This window comes from Sarcophilus harrisii, chromosome 6 (genome assembly GCF_902635505.1).
Source record: "Sarcophilus harrisii chromosome 6, mSarHar1.11, whole genome shotgun sequence".
Taxonomy (NCBI): Eukaryota; Metazoa; Chordata; class Mammalia; order Dasyuromorphia; family Dasyuridae; genus Sarcophilus; species Sarcophilus harrisii.
This window is the reverse complement of record NC_045431.1, coordinates 71,022,521-71,044,321: the sequence shown is the minus strand read 5'-3', so window position 1 is coordinate 71,044,321 and position 21,801 is coordinate 71,022,521. Positions and strand designations below refer to the sequence as shown.

General features: G+C 37.3%; 1 protein-coding gene across 7 annotated transcripts in view; it reads left to right on the top strand.

Annotated features, from left to right (window-relative positions):
* The window catches only part of SLC10A7 (solute carrier family 10 member 7), a 250,878-nt gene that overhangs the window by 17,328 nt on the left and 211,749 nt on the right, over window positions 1-21,801 (top strand). For 6 of the 7 annotated variants that reach the window (XR_004230006.1, XR_004230007.1, XM_031941416.1 and 3 more), the window contains exon 4: window positions 2,342-2,417. Coding sequence is in view for 5 of the 7 variants with exons in the window: in XM_031941416.1 (XP_031797276.1) it covers window positions 2,342-2,417 (76 nt within the window). In the remaining 2 variants the exon portion in view is untranslated. Of the gene's footprint in view, window positions 1-2,341; window positions 2,418-21,801 lie in introns of those variants that run through there. The other variant, XM_031941419.1, reaches the window with a different exon arrangement.

The following is a 21,801-nucleotide window of genomic DNA, read 5'->3' as shown; positions in this document are numbered from 1 at the left end:
AAGAGAACTTTTTATTTCTTATAGAGGATATTCTAAAAATATTAGTGCTGTCTTAAGTTTTTAAAAACTGTTTAAAAAGACCTATGGAACACCCTGTATTTTATATTGCTTGAGATGAAGAAGTCAAATCAAGTCAACAAGCTTTCAAGTGTTACTATGTGGCTGGTATTATGCTAAGCCTGAAGATGCAAAAAAGAGCAAAATAGTTCCTGCTTTCAAGGAAATAGACAGCTAGACAGGAGTAAGATTAATAATAAGAAGATACAGGGAAGATAAGGGAGAGTGAGCTTGGAAGGGAAGCACTAAGATTTGGGAAAACTGGAAGGGCTTCTGGCAGAAGTAGGACTTTAGCAGGGACATGAAGGAAGCCAGGAAATTTAGGAGGCAAAGGTGAGGGGGAAGAGAGTTTCAGGCCTGGACACCAGCTAGTGAAAGTTCCTTCTTGGCAGGTAGGGTGTCCTGTGGGAGGTTCTAGCACAAAGCTTATAGTCATTGGATAATAGAAGGGAGTAAGGTGTAATGGTTGGAAGGATAAGGATGGACTGGTTATAAAGGGTTAGTTATTGTTGTTTAGTTGTTTTTCAGTTGGGTCCAACTCTTAAAAAAATTTTTTTGTCAAAAAAAAAGAAGTTCTAAACAATAAAACAAAACAAAAAAGAACATTGTCTTGTGCCTAGCAGAACATCAGGGAGGATTCAAAATATATAACAACAAATTACCAGATCAAGAAAGCATACATACATATATGTGTATGTGTGTATATTAGTGGAAGAAACTATATTCCTGATGGCCCATTTTTTCTTTACTTCCTTGTAAGTTATTGTTTTGTTCTCTGCTGTATACCTTTTTTTCTTAAACTTTATTCTTTTTTTCCCTTTTCATTTCCCCCTCCTAAGGGAGACAACATGCAAACATTCGTGTACAAACACACTAGACAATGTAGGCTATATTAGAGGCAGTCAACAGGGGCTAGGCTTCCTGCAGAAAGTGGGATTTTAGTTTGGACTTAAAGGTAGGGAAACCAGGAGTTAGAGCTGGGGGGAGAGGATTCCAGGAATGGGAGATTGCAGGTGAGAATACCTGGAATTGAAGTGTCTTGTTGGAGGACCATCAAGGAAGGCCAGTGTCCCTGCATTGCAGTTTGTGGGGAGGGAATAAGTGTAAGGTGACTGGAAAGGTGCAAGCAGTGTGTCTTGGAGGGCTCTGCAAAGCCAGCTGGAGGATGTTAGTTTGATCTTGGAGGTCACAGGGAGCTGATGTGAGCAGGCCTGGTCAGACGGCCTCCTTCAGGGCTGCCTTTGGGTCCTAGTAGATGGACCTGTCCTTCTCCCTGGTCTCCTCATCCTGTAGCCCTTAGCTCTCTCAGGACTTCAGTCTTTATCTTCCTTTATCCATTTCTCCTTCTTCCCTGTAGAATAGACTGATCCTCATCATGAAAAAACACTTCCCTTTCCACTGCCATCTGATGTCATATAATTGTCTGGTCATGACTAGATTTAGGGCTGGGAAGGACCCAGAGGCGGTCCCCCTGATTATATGGGTAGTACAGGTCTAGGCTGGATGGACCTGATTTATTTCTTCTGCCTCCTTTCCTCAGATCCCAGTCACCCCAAGCCCTCCTTCAAAGCTTTCTTAAAGATTACCTTTTAATCTCAAAATTCTTTCCCTGCCTTTTCCTCCTCCTTGACTTCTCTGGGACATGACACCTTATTGAACACCCTCTCTTTCTCAAAATATTTTTCTTCTTTATGTTCTCATTCTCAAAATTTTACTCGAATGTTTTACTTATTTGAAACCCTAAAAGTCCTTGGGAAGATACCACCCAGAAAGATGAGTTACATTTAGCTTTGATTTTATTGCAAAATCTTTCTTGACTGATAATTTTTTAACTGTGTGATGCTTTTAGTGTCTTTTCAAAAAAAAGAAATAATTATTTGTAATGCTTAGGATTGTCTCAGATATAAAGTCACATACTTTTGTGCTAGTCCAAAGTGATATGGGGTTTCTTATTCAGCTTTTGAGGTCTGCCGCCCAGTGTGGAACTTAAGCAGCTAATGGATTGTGACTCAGTGGAAAGAGTGTTAGATTTGGTATCAGGAACAATACCTCCATTCAGATCCTGCCTCTGACACTTATTAGCGGATTGGTCACTTAAATCATCTCTGCCTTGGTTTCCAAAAATGCAAATTGGACACTTTGCAAACCTTAAAACAGTATCTAAAGTCATCAGGGTTTGAGTTTATATTCACAGTTTTATATTTTCATTTGCTCAGTTCTCAATGCAGTCAAGCGGATGAAGTAAAAACCCTATTTATATGTTATTTTATATTTTATTTTTCAGTTTACAAACAGTTGGTTGCATGCCGCCTCCTGTTTCTTCTGCAGTGATCTTAACCAAAGCTGTTGGTGGGAATGAGGTGAGTCCTGGGGCCAACTTATTTTAAAAATAAAATTGTTGTTCCTCTTCAGTACTTGTTTTCATTGAATCTCAGGGTTGGAAATGACTTCAGATGCCAACTTGTTCACTTGATACAACTAGATCAAGACTCTTCTCTAACATATACGTGACAATGGTCATCCAATCTTTGTTTAAACACCTTCCACAAGGGCGATCCTATCACTTCTCAGGCCAGTCCAGGACACTTTGGTAGCATTCTTATTGTTAGCAAGTTTTTCTTTACATCTTGTAGAAATTTTGCCTTTTTAAATCTTCTACTTACTGTTCCTAATTCTGCTCTTTAGGGTTATATCACAGGACTGGGGATGGGAGCCATGGTTGGGATGGAATTTAGAATGGGAGATTTGTTTTCATTTCTTGTAAAACATTTATTAATATCTTTTTATAATATGTTTGTGTCTGCACAAATTCCCTTTCCCTCCCTCTCTATTGAAGTATGAAAGAAGTAGGTGCGTTCATAAAAATAGGTTTTCCTGGACCTCATTAGGTGTGTCCTTCAGTGACAGACAGGAAAACAAAAGCAGAAGCCATTAAGCATTTAAAAAAAAATTCTTGAGGATGACTTTAGCCTTTCTAGGGCACCTTAGAATTTAAGTTGGCATTCTTCACACCTTGCCCATTAATTAAATTTGATTTAGTCATAGCACATGCATGAATGTAAAAATGACAGCACAAGCAATGAAAGCAAATATAATATCTTAGGTGGTTAAAATAAAGTGAAAAAAAATTATCCTATTTTAAGCCACTGACACATTATTGATTAGAGGCTGACAACCAATAGAGTATCTAGTTGGACCAACCTCTTCATGCCATCCTCAAACCATCTGGATTCATGACAGACATGGCCATGGTGCCCTAGGGACATAAATGACAATGGGAAAATATGTTTTAGTACTATCAAGCTTAAGAGGAGGACAAAGGGAATTATTTCTTTATTAGATGGAGAAGGAGAACCAATAACAGATGGCAAATATTTTTATAAAAAAGTCAATTGTAATTTGATAACCAGAGCAAGCAGCACAAGGTATTGGAGATAGAGTAAGAAGAAGCATACTCAAGGTTACATACGTGAATCCCTTTTCATTCTTTTCTTCTCCTTTCCCTTTCTTCTCTTCTCTTATTATTTTTTTACATTTCAAGTTTTGTATACTAACTGGTTTATATAGAATGATAGGAGGAAATGGGGTAAATTAGACAAAATGATTGAGGCAAACTTTAGTGTAATGTTTCAGTTAGGTAATATTTGCAAAGAAATTTTGTTTTTTTTATTAGTAGTACATACTAAAAACATGCATAGTCTTTTTCTTAAATCAAGTTCTGTTTTGAAATCTTTGGGATTTGGAACACATTTCCCATGACAGTAGTATTTTACATGGTGGATGGATTTTGAGGCCAGTCTTTTCTGTCCTCTTTAATCAATAACATAGCAGAATTATAGTTTTTCCCTGTGATCTGAATGTGGGAAGTTGGAAGTCATTCAATGCAGGAGGAGGGAAAGTGAAAGTGAAATAAACTCCCTTCTTTCTTGACACCATACCAAACTTCAGCAAAATTTGAAATGTTCAAAGTTTATCTTTGGCCCTCTTCCATCTTCCAGTGTATTTCTGTTTGAGGCTTACAAGCTCACATGTACATGAAATGGAAATTAAACATATTCAAGGGTCATTATCAATTAAAAGCCAAATGACTGATACAGGAAATAGGTGCTATTGGGAGGTGCTGGTGGGTTCCAGGAAGGATTCATAAAGGAGGTGGGAATTGAACTGGGACTTGAAGCATAAGTAGAATTTGGTCAGTGAAGAGATGGCAGGATAGACGGACAGTGTGAAGGAAGGTTCTGAATGAATAGAGCAAGTCTGTGGAACCCTCTTGTCTGGCCCAGGTAAAAGATCCACTATTGAAAATGCTGGTAGTAATCTTAGAAAAATCATTTGGCCCCAAATTGCATAAGACTGAATGCCAAGTTTGGGAATTTGGGTTGTATCCTGTTGGTGGGTTATGGAGAAAGATGAGATCCCAAAATATCCTCATTTTTATAAGTCTTTTGGTTTTTATCTCTTGTAATGTAGCCATTTGCATTCTAGGAAAGTGTGATCTATTCAGATATTCTCCTGGGAGATCAATGTACAACTGCTCAAAAGATTGGATATGAAGAGTAATTATAGATAGTTCACTGATAAATGGGGAAGCTTACCCAATGATGCCCTATGGGGGAAGCAGGGTCATTTATGAGCCTAGGACTAATTAATTTTCTTAAATAATGGACTAGAGAATGAGCTTTTAAAATACAGAGCTTTTCCCAACTTCCATGGAGGTTACCTAGACTTTTAGAGAAGAGTAGAATTAGAGTAACTCTGATCTAGTTAGAAAAATATTTCGAAATAAATTTTTCCTTGTAGAAAAATGAAAAATATAATCTTTAGGAAAACATTATGTAAATTACTATGACCAAGAATAAATAGTACTATTCATGACCATTTTTATTTTGCACTTGCTTTTTAAAATAGTTTTATTGATGTCTTTTTTCAATATAATGTATATTTCTTATTATATCCTTCCTCACTCTCCCAGAGAGCCATTCCTTATAAGAGTGAATTGGAAAATAGGAAAGAAAAAAAAATTTCAACAAAACTAACAAAATGCGTCAAACCGAATCTGACAGATGCTATCCCCTCACCTCTGGAGGGAAAGGGAGAAAATGTATGCTCATCATGTTTCTTCTCTGTGGCTAGGTTTGGTCCTTATAATTTTATGACATCTAGTTTCAAAGGTTTTGTTGTAGTCGTCATAAATATTTTTCCCTAGTTGTTCTTATATTGCTTTTATGCATTACTTTAAAAGATTTTTGATACCTTCTACTTTTTATGTCACAACCATTTCTTGATATTACCCCCGAGGCCCTTCACTGTGGTCTTTCTTGAAATAAATAAAAGACTTAAGAAAAACCAATAGATAAAATGGCCATATCTGATGACAACCTAATTCCCTTGTCTCTCCTCTAAGGGGAGGAAATTATGTTTCACTTGTTTTTTAGTACCAAGATTGTTCATTACTGTTACTATAAAGGGAGTTGCCTTCCTGTGTTATTTTTGTTTATATTGTTATATATTCTGCTCATTTTTACTTTGTATCAGTTCATACATGTCTTCATAGATTTCTCTGAATTTTCAAGGCTGATTTACAGTAATATTTCTTTCTTTTTTTTTTTTTTTACTATGTCTCTTTCTATCTGTTTCTCACACACACACACACACACACACACACACACACACACACACACACCTACCTTATACTACTATTCTACCTTAAGTGGGAACCCAATTTTTTGGTGTATATTTGTGACCATTATAAATGATGCTACAAATTTTTGTTGTTATATGGACTTTACTTTCTTTGATTTTGTTGGAGTAGGTACCAAAACTGGACCAAAAGGATTAAAAGTTTTTCCCATAATTTGTCTATGAAAAGACATAGAAATCTTTGTAGACTCTCATAAGGAAGCATAGTAATATAAACTGGTAAGATATTTGTGATAGGGGCCACATCCTAAAAGTAAAAATGTTGTTTGGTAAATAAATTATGAATCTCATACCAATTACACTGTTGTATTGTTGGAAATTATACCATCACTTTAATATTTATTATATTGTAGAACTTAGACATAATTTTTTGCAGTGACTTTTCACATTTGTCAGTTTACTTAATTAACAATTTTAATGAAAGTACTGTGAATTGGTGCTGCTTGCTAATTGCCTATTATATTGGCTTTACATTTGGGGTCACAACATGAGAAGGCTTTCTCTTTTTCCTGAGAATTGTTCCTGGGAAAAGTGATTTGTGTTTTTCAGTTCAATGTCTTGTGAGTTTAAGGTGTCATTTCAATTAAAGGCTCTTTCTAATTTGATTCCTATAAAAGCTGCATATGTGGCATTGATTTGAAAGAAAGAACCTTTTGCATTCAACAATTCAATTCAGTAATCCTTTATTAAGTATCCAGTGTTAGTAAGAAGAACGTTGTATTTAGCGTCATGAACATGTGCATTCAAGTCTTGACTTTGCCACTTAAAACCAGTGTGACTTTGGGCAGATTTTCTCACTTCTGGTCCTTATTATTACATAGCATTTTAAGGTTTGCAAAGAAGTTTCCATATGTTAACTCATTTGATTATCATAATGCTGTGAGATGGGGGGACTGTTTGCATTTTAACAGATGAGGAAACTGAGGCACACAGTGTTTATTTGACTTGTCCAGGGTCACAGATCTAGTTAAGTGTTTGGGGCTGGATCAGAAGTTTTCTGCCTCCAAATCTTTTGCTCTGTCTAGCCACCTCGTAATTTCTTAGAGTTCCTTCTTGTTCCAGATTGATCATTTTTCAAAGGTAAAAATGAAATAGGTGACTAATTTACATTCTACCTAGAGATGGGATCAGAGGAAGTTTCACATAAGGGACACAGCTGAGGGAAGAAAGATAAGAATTTTGAGGTGTGGAGATGAGGAAGAAGAGTCTATTTCACTAGAATGTGGTTTGTGAAGGGGAGCAGCTTTAAAGCAACATCATATGATTGAATGAATACATGTATGGAATGATATTGCGTAAATGCAGTGCTTGCACTATATTTAAGATTGTTCTGTATATCTGAAGTGTACTTAGATATTAGCTTTCAAAGGATTTTTATCAGCATCATGCAAATTGTTCTTTATATCAGTGTAATATATGATAATTGAAAATTTTTAAATGGTTCCTTGTTTTTTCTCATAAATAATAGATCATTTCTTTGTTTTTTTTTAATTGTCTGTGGGGGTATTTCCCTATTTGCCTTTTTTTAACTTTATCAAGTATTTTATTTTATCTGAGATTGATTTTAACTTTTGCTTTAACTAACTTTAACTAACATAACACTTTATCTTTAACCAACATATCACTGCAATCACTTGAATCATAAGAAATTTTGTTCCATCTCCTTAGACTTATTCTGAATGTGTATTAATAGTTCAGATATATTTTTAATCATACCATGTGGCAAATTATTGGCATATTTTTAAAACTATTCCTTTTCTTGAGAAATATTTCTTTGAAAGTTTGTTTTGTAACTTCACAGTTTATGTTAGTTTTCTTCTGGCACATAACTGTGAAAAGGAGGATTAATTTTGGAGGATATTTAACTGAAGTAAGGAAAGACCACATATACAATAAGGCAGTCAAAAGATCATTGTTATTGGGGAAAAAAGTTCAACAAATCAATAATAATTTTTAAAGCATCTACTATATTCTATATTTTGCGAGGTGCTGAGGATATACATACAAAGAATAATGCAATTCCTGCTCACACTAGAATTCCATTCTAATAGGAGATACAACAAATGCACATTAAAAATATATACATCATAAATATGAATTATAGAAATGTGCATGTGTACAAAACAGAAGAAAAATAGAAGCTCAGTAGTTGAGTACTCATAACAAGTCCCATCACTTCTTGGATCTTCCAGTTGCTTTTAGTATAGGTCAAGATAAATTATGCCTATATATGCTTGTTGCAAAGTTTATGTATATCACCTTTAAGTATGATGTTATTGATATTAATAAATTCAGAGTTCTAATTTTTGGGAAAATAAAACTAAAAGCAAAGAAAACGTTTGCTAATATTCCTTAGTTAACCATTGCCTAAGGTTTAGTTTTCTTTCTTTGACCCATGAAAATAAAAGGAAAAAGTATAGAATCCTGATTATGTAAGCTTAAGTTTTTTTTTTTAAATCATAATTCATAAACCTTTTTGAAGGTGAATATGCACATTTAAATATATAAGGTGAGGTTTTTGCTGGCAAAGAAGTATATCTGGGGGAGGCATTAATTAGGGAATGGTTTAACAGATTGTTATATGAATATGATGGAGTTTCAGAGAAATACAGGTAGACTTGTATGAACTAACGTAGAGGGATATGAGCAGAACCAAGAGAACAGTTTATAAAATAACAATATTGTAAAAATCAAACTAATTTCAAAAACTAGAACTGTGATCAATACAGTGACAAAACATGATTCCAATGAAGCATTCTACATATTTTATGACAGTTTATAGACTTAGTTTCACTGAGACACAGATTCTTTTTAGATATAACATTGGGGGTTTTGTTTTGCTCGACTACACATATTTATTGCAAGACTGTAGTTTTTTTTTCCCTTTTTCAGTGTGTTTGTGTGTGTGTTTGTGTGCGCACACGTGCATGGGAATGAGTGGATGGCAGTGGGAGGGTATTTTTGTTTGTTGAAACAAATTAAATTAAATTTTAAAAACCTGCAAATGCAACACTTTCTCTATTATCTTGTTCTTTTAGCATTTGGCTGAAGGGAAAGATGAATTTCTATTTGCGCTTTTATTGGCGTGTTTTCATTGGAAAAATTAAAGGATTTGTAAACATTGATAGTCGATCAGAAATTCAAACATGACAGAAAAAGAAATAGTTTGATCCTTGCTTCCCTGAAGCAGGAAGGTAATGAGTTGAAAATATATATGTTTTCAGTTTCATCTCCGGGGTTAGTTCCCCAATCTTTTCAAAGGAAACCTCAGGTGTCTCCTGGGCAAAGAAAATTATTACATGAGGTGAACTCTTTAAGTCATAGACCAAGGTCGTGGCAGCCAGTATGTATTTCAAAAAGGTTTTCTGTCTGCTTGGAAAGCAAATGAAGTTCTCATTACTAACTTTAAAATTACACTTATGAGGGAGTTTTTGTTAGAGGTGAAAGATCAAGTTCATAGAAGACCAGCTGGAGTCTGAAAGTTCAATGTCTGGCATATCACTGTAGCATGAAAGATTGCCTGGTTATTCCATATCATCTGTGGGGAGTTAATAGTGCGAATCCTAGGCATGAAGATGAGATTCCTTAAAACATTTATAAAGGTAGTTACTGTCAGGAGGAATGCTTACAGAGAGCATGTGATAATTCAGAAGGGTGAAATTCTTTCACTCTGGTTCCCTGGCTTATATTCAACAAGTTACCCAGCCTTTCTGGTTTTATTGATTTAATTTTATTTTTCTGTAAATTTTTATTTTATTTTGTTTTTTATTTGTCATTCATTATGTATTTCCCTTATTTTTATTTTATTTTTCTGTAAAAAGTTTAAATAATGAACTAGATTATCTTCAGTTATCTTCAATGCCCTTAGCCTGCCATATATTATGTGTAAAATAATTTCTGTGGTGCTGTGAAGTTTGCAAAGTTGCTTTATGCCCATCATTGTAATCCTGTGAGGTGGGTACTATTATTTATCTTTATTTTATGGTTAGGACAACTGAGGTTTACTGACTTATTCAGAGTTAAATATTTGGGAATTGTCTGAGGTAAGATTAGAACTCAGATCCTCCTGATTGCAAGTCCAGTGTTCCCTCCACCATGACAAGCTCTCTCTGGTATCTGTGCCCAATGGCCTATCCGAGGAATGCGGGGCTGCAGTGCCACCGGGATCCGGGGCCCAAGTTGTCTTGTATAACGTTCACATTTCCCAGATGTCCAAGATCAGACCAGAATGGCAGAGCTGAGATCGGACTCTGTTCTATGCTTTCAAGCACAGGGCTCTTTTTATTGGGCCGGGCCGTCTCCTAGGGAGGTGGGGAGTGGGCACAGCACACTGCTCTCAAGCCTTTGCTTTGGAAGAGAAGGTGGCAAGGTCTCCATCACTTGGGTGTCCAGAGCGCTGCCTGAGGGCCCAGAGCTCTTCCCCCAGCGCCCCTCTGAGACGGCCTCTCGCTGTGTGTTTTGGGTCAGACTCAGGTACTTGGAGGAATTGGGAGCTGTGCTTCCTAGTACGCTGACAGGATAAATATGGGCTATTAGGCGGCCAGAGGTTTTGAGGAGGCAAATCAGCTCTTCCAGGTTGCTTTAAAGTATGCTTGTATTCTTTGGCTCTCTTTTCTGTCTTTTCCTACCTCTCTCTCTCTCCACACACACACACATACATTTCTTGTACAAAATACATATATGTATATGTATATATAAATTTTTTGTACACAGCTGGAACAGAAGAATTATTTTCATTTATGGAAGTGATGATCTTGAGGATTCTCAGTGTGGAGAATGGCATCTCTCAGGGGGTCAGCAGGCTTGTGGCAAATATCTGGAAGACATGAAATTCAGATCCAGGGGCTACTAGTTTGAAAAACTTCTTGGGCATCATGGCATTATTACGGGTGCCATTATTTTTACTGTGGTTTAATCCTATGACATGGCCTCAAAGGGTCAGAAAGCTGGAAGGGAGTATAGAGATTATTTTTTTTTAGATATCTTATTTTAATTTTACTAACATGAAAAACCACACACATATACTTTATAAACCTTAAAGTGGTATAGAATAATACTTATAGAAGAGATTTTATTCTTTTGATGGTGTGATGACAAACTGTTTTTAAAAACACACGTTGGAAAATGCAGCTATGTATAAAACTTTTGGTGTTTGTTTTTGATTTTTAGCTACAGCTAAAAAGCAGCATGAGCTGAGAATGCAGAAAAAATTAATACTTGGAGTTATCCTTTATAATTGTTATTTTACAAATGAGGACAGTAAGAGCTGGAAGGCTCGAGTAATATTTTTCAAGGTGGTACAGCTAAAAAGTAGCACTGATGGAATTTGAACCTACGTTCTTCTGGTCTTCTGCATCATCAGTGGCAGTAAATGGCTCTCTGCTCCCAAGCCTTCGTGGTGACAGCAGAGGAATGGGGCATTTCCCTTCTGTGCCCCCTGCAAAAGCAGGGTATTCTCCAAGTGCTAAAGCCACATATTTAATTTTCCCCACAAATGATGTCCTAGAATGGTGGTGCAGAAGTGGATCCATTGCACCCTGAATGTGTGGCCCCACACTTCACATTCTGTGGCTTGTCCAGATGTTCTGGATTGACTGGAGGGAAGGATGTGTTTCTGAGGAGACAGTGAGATGGTGTCTCGTCCCCTCAAGTCTTCATCTTCCAGATCGGATATTTATGATCTCGGGGGGATCGCTTGAGGTCCCTGGTGTGTTGGGTGGTCAGTCTGTGTCTTTTCTGGGTGATGCTTTGTATGGTCCAGAGCCTCAAATACTTCACTGGTGCTGAGCTTAAATGTGGCTGAACCATGAAGTTTGGAATGGCTGCGTGCTGCTGGACATTACTGCATTGTGAAACGTGAACATCCCTTTTAGGAAGCAGGATGGGGCAAATGATCAATATAATAGCCAGTAGTCATGATGGCTAATGTTTATATTATGTTTTAATGTTTGTAAAGCATTTTACAAATATTATCTAATTTCAGCCTCACAGCAGTCCTAAGAGGTAGATCCCATTCTATTCCCATTTTTCAGATGAAGAAATAGTCAGACAGGAGTTAAGTGACTTGTCCATGTCTACATAGCTAGCAAGTATCTGAGGCCAGATTTGAACTCAGAAATTCCCACCTTTAGTCTGACATTATTCAGGGAAGAGGTAAGGAAATAAACATTTATTTGGTGTCTACTGGGTGACAGATTTGAACTCGGTTTTTCTTGATCCCAGGTGCTCTATCCAAGGAAGGGGTAAGGAAATAAGTATTTATATACTACCTCCTGTGTGTCAGGCTCTCTGCTAAGCACTTTAAAATCTCATTTGATCCTCACAACTACCCTGGGAAGTTGGTACCATTTTACAGTTGAGGAAACTGAGGCAGACAGAGATGACATGATTGGTAAAGGGATCATGAAGCTGCTAAGTGTCTGAGGCAGGATTTGAACTCGGGCCTTGTGAAGTGGAGGTCTAGCACTCAATAGAGTTGTACCACCTAGCTGCTTTACTTTCTTCATTTATAGATGAAGAAAATGTGTCCCAGGGCTGTGAAGGGATCTTCTTTATACTGAGATCACAGAGTTCAAAGATGGCAGAGTCCTCTGCTCTTAATTCAGTGTGGTATTCACCATGTTAACAGACGTGAACTCCCAATCTTTCTCATTCTCTCTGTCAACCATTGAATGGCTTGGATTATAAATTGAGGACATTGCTGACATGGGGGTGACAGCCCTCCAGTAAAGCTGGGGTCATTTTTAGGATGTTCATTTGCTTGCCTTCTCAGGGTGAGGGAGGGATGGGGAGGAGAAGAGAATTTGAACTCAAAATTAAAAAAAAAAATGAATGTTAAAAAAATTCCATGATCCCTCTTTTTTAATTTTTTATATTTAATTTATCTTAGACATTAATATTTAAGTGTTTTTTTTTTTTTTTTTCCCACTGCAAGTAATTACTGTAGTCACTGGGGATCCTAAATACAGATTGTCCAAGTGATTGCCCAAGAGTCTGGAGAAGAGGGTGATTCGGTTTAGTTGCGGGGAAGATAATAGACACTGTGTTTTTGTCCTGGTCTGTTATTTCTCCTCCTTGGGTAAATTTTGGTTCTTTTTAGAAGGTGTTGGTTTTTGTTTGTTTTGTTTTTGTCAGGGTCTGGTGGGGAACCTCATTTATCCATTGTGGCCTTTGGGTTATTTCCTTAAGAATGGGAATGTTCTGTCTGTATCTTTTAATACCAAGAAATTTTCCCCTTCCTTTTTTTTTTTTTTTTTTTGAGGGGGGGGTATGTTTTCATAATTCTTTGGTTCAGTCACTTTTTTATTAAAAAGCAAACAAACCCCATCCCAAACCTGAAATTAAAGTGTATTTGTTCAGTTGTGCCTCTTACATGCAAGACGGACATTTGTTATTTTATTGTATGCTGTGATATCTGTGAAACTGTCTTGTAAGTGTTGTTGGTTACTTACTGTATGCAAAACTCTGGACTCTAAAACAAACTTGGATTACTTCCTGCTCATAAAAACCTACTAACTAGGGGCAGATAAAAATTTCCACACAGATAAGAAAATTTAGGAAGGCCGAGAGCACTGACACACGGGGATGGAATGCTGAATTGAAGGAATGCCAAGAAAGCCAGTTTGTCTGGAATGCAGAGTGCCCGAAGGGCAGAAAGACAAAATAAGTCTAGAAAGTTAGGGGCAAGCTAGATGGTGAAGACCTTTGTGCATCAGACTGAGGACTATGGGTTTTATCTCGGGAGCTGGAAAGGCAGCAAGGACTCTGTAATGCACGGAGTGTTGGACTTGGGGCCAGGAGAGTCCCTGTCTCTGGCACTTAGCGGCATGTGACTCTTGGGCAGGTATGGAGAAGTGACCTGCTCCATCCTAAAACAAGGGCAGGGAGAGTGGATCATATAGCCTCTACAGGGCAGAGCTGCTTATTGCCTGCTGCATTGGTGGAGGGAGGACCTTGTTACCACAGCTCCATTCCATTAAATCTGCCATTGGCACTTACCTGGAGGATGCATTGGCTGATGGAGGCTGGAATGAGAAGAACCAGCAAAGAGGCTGTTGCACTTGTCCAAGAGAGGGATGGCAAGGGTTTGAACTCGTCTAAGTGGAGAAAAAGAGGGCCACAGATAAGCAACATTTGGAGGTAGAATTAGACAACTGATTGAATATATAAGGTGCAGAGGAGGGAAGAATCAATGATAACTCAAGATTACAAACCTGAATGGATGATGGCTTTCCTCACTGATATAGGGAGAAGGTAGTTTTAGGGAGGAAAACTAATTTAACACCTATGGCTGTGCCTGGCCATAGAAGGTGCTTAATAAATGGTTGATGGTTGGTAGTAGCATTTACAGGTTGATATTCCAAATTCTCTCTCTGGAATGTGACTTGAGAGGTTTGTAAATCCATCACTTTTTAAGTTGGAACAGAACCGAAGTTAAAACTGGAAAGGACCACAAAGATCACCTGGTCTATTTGTCTCATTTTACAAATGGATTGACAACTGGTAATGTGATGGTGGATTGAATGTTGGAATCAGGCAGACCCAAATTTATATCTGGCCTATAACATTTACTAGCTGTCTGAGCATCAAGTTATTCATCCTTTGCCTCAGTTTCTCCATCTATAAAATTGGGATATTAATAGCAGCTACCTCCCCTCTCCCTAGATATCATTTGTATGTAACTTTGCAAAGCTTAAAACTATACAAATTCTAGCTATCATTGTTGAGGCCTGAATAAATGCTATGACTTGGCCAATATTACAGCAAGCTAGTGTCAGAGTCTAGACTAAAACTAGTCTTTTCTGACTCAGTCTAGAATTCTTTCCCTAACCTATACTATGTTTCTAAAAATTGGGACAAGTAAATTAAAAAGTACATTAGGAAATAGCAAAAATAGTTTTGGAAATTAGTACATTCTAAGTCAGAAGTGCCAGACATGCAGCATGCCTACCTGTGGCCAGAACCAGTTTAAATTGTAACTGGGATATATTTATTTATTTATTATTTTCATTTTCTGTTCCGCATTCTCTTTTTCCCTCTCCACCCATTGAGAAGGCAAGAAATACAATACATTTTATACATGTGAAGTCATGAAAAACATTTATGTCTACATTAGTCATGTTGTAGGGAATGAGGGAGGGAGTGGGTGTGGAGGTGATAGAGGGGGAGGTGGGCAGAAGCAAGAAAAATAAAGAAAGTGGAAAAATAACATGCTTCATTCTGCATTTAGAATCCATCAGTCTTTTCTCTGGGGGCAGCTAAATCCTTCACAGTTGATCATCATCATACTTTTGCTGTTGCTCTGTATAGGTTCTTCATTTTGCTCTTCTCACTTTCCATCAGCTCGTATAAGTTTTTTTTTGGGTTTTTCTCATATCATCCCCTTCATCATTTCTTATAGCATGGCAATATTCCATCACAATCATTACACAACTTTCCCAATGGACAGACATCCCTTCAATTTCCAGTTTTTTGACACCACAAAAAGAGCTGCTTTAAACATTTTTTATATATAGTTTCTTTTTTCCTTTTTCTTTGATCTCTTTGGGATACAGACCTAATAGAGGTATTACTGGGTCAAAAGGTAAACACAATTTTATAGCTATTGGGAAATAATATTCTCCGAAATGGTTGAACCAGTTCACCATTCCACCAACTGTGCGTTATACAGTCCCAGTTTTTCCACACCCCCGTCAGCAATGGTCATTGTCCTTTTCTGTCATGTCAGCCAATTTAATAGGTGTGAGGTATATCTCAGAGTTGTTTTAATTTGCATTCTTTTAATTCATAGTGATTTAGAGCATTTTTTATGTATTAAAAATTTGGAAACAGAGGGCCTGGGTTCTTGGCTACTGTTTGCACAACCTGATTTTCATTATTTTCAAACTTGATCTCTCAGGTCTTTTCCTGCTCTAAATCTGTGGTCATAAGCTGGCCACCCTTCCTTTCTCACTCTGTCTTCCCATACAAGAGATACAACAATGATGTATGCTCACATATACGAGCCCATCAGGAAGGGGGGTGCTTCTTAAGTCTCCAAACTTTGTTTGGCAAGCTGCTGTAACCTAGATGTTTGGTCTGTGTTTGTGCCATGTTACTTTGATCTATTTTTTGCAAAGACTTATTTGTCCGTGCCTTTATTCTCTGTATGCTGGAGGGTAAAGGATCTTGTCTCTGGGGTTAGCAGACCTGGGTTCAGAAACAGCTTTATTTCTTACTCCCAGCTGATCCTGGGGTCCCTTCACTTATCTGAGCCACAAAATACAAACTGGAATTTCCTAGGAGTACAATAAAATTCATGGAAGGGTGTTGGAATCTTTACAAAGTGTTAAGCCCATTGGAGTTGATTTGATCTTAGAGATATTTTGGGCCAGAACTTGAAACAAGGTACTAAGTGGAACAAACAATGCTTGTGTTCACACTTTTAGAGAGGTCATAAGTATCTAAGTACTCAATGGAGTTCACACGTTTGGGAGAGTTCAGGGTTAGGGTTTTACACTCTGGGAGATAACCCAGAATCCCTCTCCCTCCAGAAGGCAGAGTTAACCTTTGGGAGATCACATATATAGAGGGAGCTCTTGGAGTTTGGGGACTTAGTTGAGTAGTTACTTGAAAGAGTTTTTCTTGGGAGCTCAAGAGAGATTTACTTGGAGTTGGAGAGAGCTCTTGGAACCCACAAGCCCCATCTTCGAGGCAAGAGATTCATTGCATCTTCCAACTTGGTGCTGGCTGGAGGCTGAAGAAAGCAGAGGCAGAAGCCAAAGACAAAGCTGCAAGATCTCTTGGAGCCAGGCAGAGAGATAGGCCTCAACTAACCGGGCTAATTTGGAAGGAGAAATAAATGTTTGCATTTTTACCAGCTGGCTGCATTTTAGAGTAATTATTCAATTGTAACTGAAACTAAGGCTGCCTCCAGAAAACCTTCACAGGAGGGACTTATTTTTGTTCTGTCAATCAGCCAACATTTATTAAGTGCTTGCTGTATGTCAGATGTTGTGCTAATAAGTAAAAATGAAATATTCTCTGTACATGTTTGTAATGGTTTTTTGTTTTTTCTTATGCTCTCAGTTGAGGGTTGGAATGGAATTTTGAGAAGGCAGATTTAGACTGGTTAGGAGAAATGAAATGTTAAAAACAATCCCAATAAAATAAGTGAAATCACTCTTGGTCTCAAAAGCTTAACATGGGCTTTTTTCAGTGTAGATTTCTGTGAAGAGGAGAGGAGAGATGACAGAAGAGAGAAAGATAGAAGAGGGAGAAGAAAGGAAATAGAAATGAAGATAGCGTATATAGACTGTAGTGTTCAATGTTCGGAAAGAATAAGGGCCTGGCTCCCTGAAAGGAAGAAATTGTTTGACTTGAGCGTTTTACAAAATTACAGCATTAAGCAGAGACCCCCATACTGGGGCTATTGTGCTCTGCCCAGATTTCCAGGCTTGCTTAGGTCAGGGCTGCTGGCTCTCCTTTGCAGCCTTCTCATTGTATACCCTCATTACTTTGTGTGCTCCTCCCCAAAGTGCACAGCTCCCCGCCATCATAATTCTGAGATCTCCCATCCCCATGACTTTGAAGTTATAATGTCCTATGTTTAGGGTTCCCTTTCTCCCTCTTTTTGCCTGTTAAATTTTTGCCAATAGTAAATGTCATTTCCTTTAGAAAGGTTTTCTTGGTAGATAAATAAATAACCTTTCCCTTTGGACCTCACCCAAGACTTATTTTGCAAGTCTCTAATGCTCTTTTAAGATAATCTCTGTTACTGTTAATCGTGCTTATTTCTCCTTCCCTTTCTGTATCCAAAGCTTGATGAGAGTAGGGACTCTGTTACTTACAATCTTTGTATCTCTTCTGTTGCCTAAACATATATCCAAGAGGTTAATGAATAAAATGCAGGGCAAATAGTTTTGAGAAATGTGGTTAATTGAAGGGAAAGGGAAGGGAATAATCATTTGCCTAGGATCAGCTGCTGTGCTAATCACTTTGTAAATGTTATCTCAGTAATCTTCACAATAATGCTGAGAAGGTATTATTATTACTCCCTTTTTATACTTGAGTAAATTGTGACAGGTGAAATGACTTGTCCAAGATCACACAGCTACTGAGTTTCTGAAGTAGATTGGGATTCATATTGTCTTGACTCCACACCCGGTATTTGTGTCCACTAGGTTTCTGGGATCCACAGCTTGGTTGCTAAGTTGTTTCCCTCAGTGGGAGGAGACCAAAGGAGAATTTTACTTTATCTTTTCCAGAAATGTAGAGTTCCTGTGGTTTTCCTCTCTTCTCCTATGGAAAGGGGAAGGGGAATGTAGAATAGAATACCATTTTAACAGTTGAACTGTCTCTTAATAATAGAAACACAAATCTTTGGATCCTAAACACCAAGAAGCAGGGAGACTTTGCTCTTTGAAAAAACAAAACAAAACAAAACTTGTTAATTCGGACTAGAGCAGAGAATGTTAGAGAGTAGACTACTAAACTTTCCTGTGTATCACAATCTCCTTACACATGCTGATGAAGCCTGTGTTTATGAATGTAAAAATAAAATCCATAGGCTTACAAAGGAAAAAAAAAATTGTTTTGAGATTTAGGTAAAAAACAAAAATAAGTTTACAGACTGCAAGCTGAAAACTCCTATTCTAGGACAGGTAGTCCCCCAAAGTGCTTTGTTTGGAAACTGTGAATGGGATTTTATTGTATTTTATACAGTTCTCTTAAAGATTTAATAGTATTTATTTTTCTCAGTTACATATAAAGACAATTTTAAATTTTCATTTAAAAAATTTTAAGTTCTAAAATTTCTTCCTCTTTCCCTCCAGTAGTGGCTCCCTCCCAAAGATGGTAAGCAGTTTGATATAGGTTATGTTATGTGCAATCACGCAAAATATTTTTCAGTATTAATCATGTTGTGAAAGAAGAAATAAACCCAAAGAGAAAAAAATGAAAAAAAGTGAAAAATAGTATGCTTTGATCTGTATTCAGACTTCATCAGATCTTTCCTTGGAAACAAGTAGCATTTTTCATCACAAGTCCTTTGGAATTGTCTTAGAACATTGTATTCCTGAGAATAGCTAAGTCATTCATAGTCGATCATTGTATAGTACTGTTGTTATTATGCACAATGTTCTGATTCTGCTCACCTCATTGTACTGATGTACAGTGTATGACTTACCAGGTTTTTCTGAAATAATCTTCCTGTTCATCTTTTCTTTTCTTTCCTTTTTCTTTTTCTTTTTCTTTTTCTTTTTCTTTTTCTTTTTCTTTTTCTTTTTCTCTTCCTCTTCCTTTTCCTTTTCTTTTCCTGAGGCAATTGGGGTTAAGTGACTTACCCAGGATCACACAGATAGTAAGTGTTAAGTGTCTGATGTCAGATTTGAACTCAGATCCTCCTGACTTCAGGGCTGGTGTTCTACCCTGCCACCTAGCTGCCCTCTGCTCATCATTTCTTATAGATGTCAAGTCAAGAAGGGGATTATAAATGTTTGAGAACATTTTAGGGGAGAAGAATGAAAGATTGAAAGGGAAAGGATGATGACGATCATCATAAATCACAAAGCCAGAGGTTACAGATAACAAAATAAACACAATCACACTTAATAGAGTTATTTTGGCCTGGAGGATAAAAATCTACACATAATCAAGAAAGTTCTTCTGAAAGAAACTTTCACTGGAACAAAACCCTGAAGAGGACCAAGAGCACATGTAGGAAAGAAGATCAGTGCAGACTTTGCCTAGGTGGAGAATGGAATGCCATCATCTGGGATCCAGAATACCCCCAGTTAGGTTCAAGTGTAGGAGGAGGACTGTGTAATGGTTTGGAGGCCAGAGCCTGGTTAGGAAGGACTTTTTAAATACTAACTAGAAGAATTGTGCAATAGGGAACTGGCCCTTCTTGACCTGGGGCATGACTTGGGCAGACTGATAGGTTTGTCACCTATTATCTCATGGGGATGGTTTACTTAAATAGGGGTTTCAAAACAGTTGAATTGAATAGGTAACTCTCAGTATGTCCTATAAATCTTCTTGCCTTTCACTACTGTGAAATTAAAATTTATTAAAATACCTTTAAGGATCTGTTTTTTTTTTTTTTTTTTCCATTGTATTCCTACAGTTAACACAGCTTACAAACTCATTAATTTTGTAGATGAAGTATGAGAATTGCTGTGATTGTAAAATGTGTCATCCTGTAGTCAGCTTCATGTATTTTGGTTAAACCTTAGTAATGATTAGTGTTTAGTTTATTGAAATAAATGCATAAATTATAGAAAAATTTTCTTTTGTGAGAAAAGCTTGCATTATTGGCTGAGTCATGTGTTTCTCAATCATCCAGGTCTGAAAAAATGTCTCTGGAAACCTTAAAATAGTATGCAAATGCCAACCGTTATTACTCTTGCTATTATGATGATGATGATCATCATCAGCTTTTACAGGATGATTAAAATATTGTTCTTTGTCATGGTCTCGATATTCCAGCCAAACCAAGATACTTGCTATTCCTCATAAATAACATTCTGTCTCTGGTTGGCTCTCCTGCCTGTTTGGTTTCCTAGCTCCTTTCAAGAATCAGCTGTTGTGTCACTCATTTCATAACACCTTTCCTGTTCCCCCTAGTTGTTAGTGGTCCCCCTCCCCTCCCCTTTGTATTACCTTCTCTGTCAGTGTGTTAAATACTGAACTTACGTTCAGTAGAACATAAGCTTTTTAGAGGCAGACACCATTTTGTTTTTCTATTTGTATTGTAGCCCATGTCTGGCACAAAGGAAGCACTTAATAAATGCTTATCCATTGATTGAATCTAGGTTCCTGATAAGACTTTTATGGTGCTTCTGGAATTCCCAGTTTATATTTTGTGAAATTTTACTCTAAGCCAAAAGGCAACTTGTTTCTTTATATTTTTGTTTAATTATTTCTTGCAGTGTAGGGTTTATAATAAAATAGAAACCAGTTCTTCTCTGCCCGGAAACTGAGCTAAACTGGGGCTTTTTGGACAGAGAGAAGCTTGACGACCTGTTGATTTGAGTGTAGTAGGAATAATTAGAGGGGGATTAGATAAATAAAAATTAAGTAGAGCTCCTCTTCCACTGGATGTATCTGCCAGGACTGATGAATGAGAGCAGTATCACATGATTCTGATTCCAAATGGGAGAATGATAGAGGGAATGGGTTGTGGCAACAACTGCTCAGTGACATAAAAAGAGAGTGTAGCCTATTTCATTCCTTAGACTGGTGTCTAGGAATTTCTCTCTTGCTGCTTTTAAAGAGATCAGACCGATAGCAAGGCATCTACACCTCCCCATGCCAGCTGAATTAAAGTCCAAACTCCTCAGCATGGCATTCAGTGATCTCCACATTATATCTGCAGCATATTTTTTTCCAGATTTATTTTTCACCCCAATATACCATATCATTCAGCCAAACTGGACTGCATTTTCCTTTTTGTTAATACCTTTTCTTCTCTTTCCTTCAACTATTCCCTTACTGGAATGGATTTCTACTAGCTTCCTTCTTCTGCCTTTCAAAAACCTAATCTATCCTTAAGATTCATTCCAAATGATGCCTTTCTTGTTCTCTCTAACCAAATATGATCACTCCCTTCAAGCTCCCCGCTATTTTTTCCTTTCCTTTATGGCTGCCTAAACATTTTTTCTTGCCCATTGCTTCTTTGTATAATTTATCTTCGTCTCTGTCTTGATTGTAGGGTCTTTGAGGGCAGGGACTAGGTTCTTTTCTTTTGTGTTTCCTGAAGATTGAACACTAAGCTCAATAAATATTTGTTGAATTGAATTATAGAAGGAAAACAGAGAAGTTTCCCTTTGAAGTTCTTCTCTTTCAATTGGTCTATTATGAAAGCAGAAACAACAAAGCCCAAGAAAATTCAGCTTTTGATGCCTCATGGCAGTCTCTGTCATTAGAAGTAGTCAGGAAGTTGTTCAGTTCTCTGACTCTTCATGACTCCATTTGTTTTGTTTTGTTTTGCAAAGATACTGGGGTGGTTTGCCATTTCCTTCTCCAGCTTATTTTACAGATGAGAAAACTGAGGCAGAGGGTTAA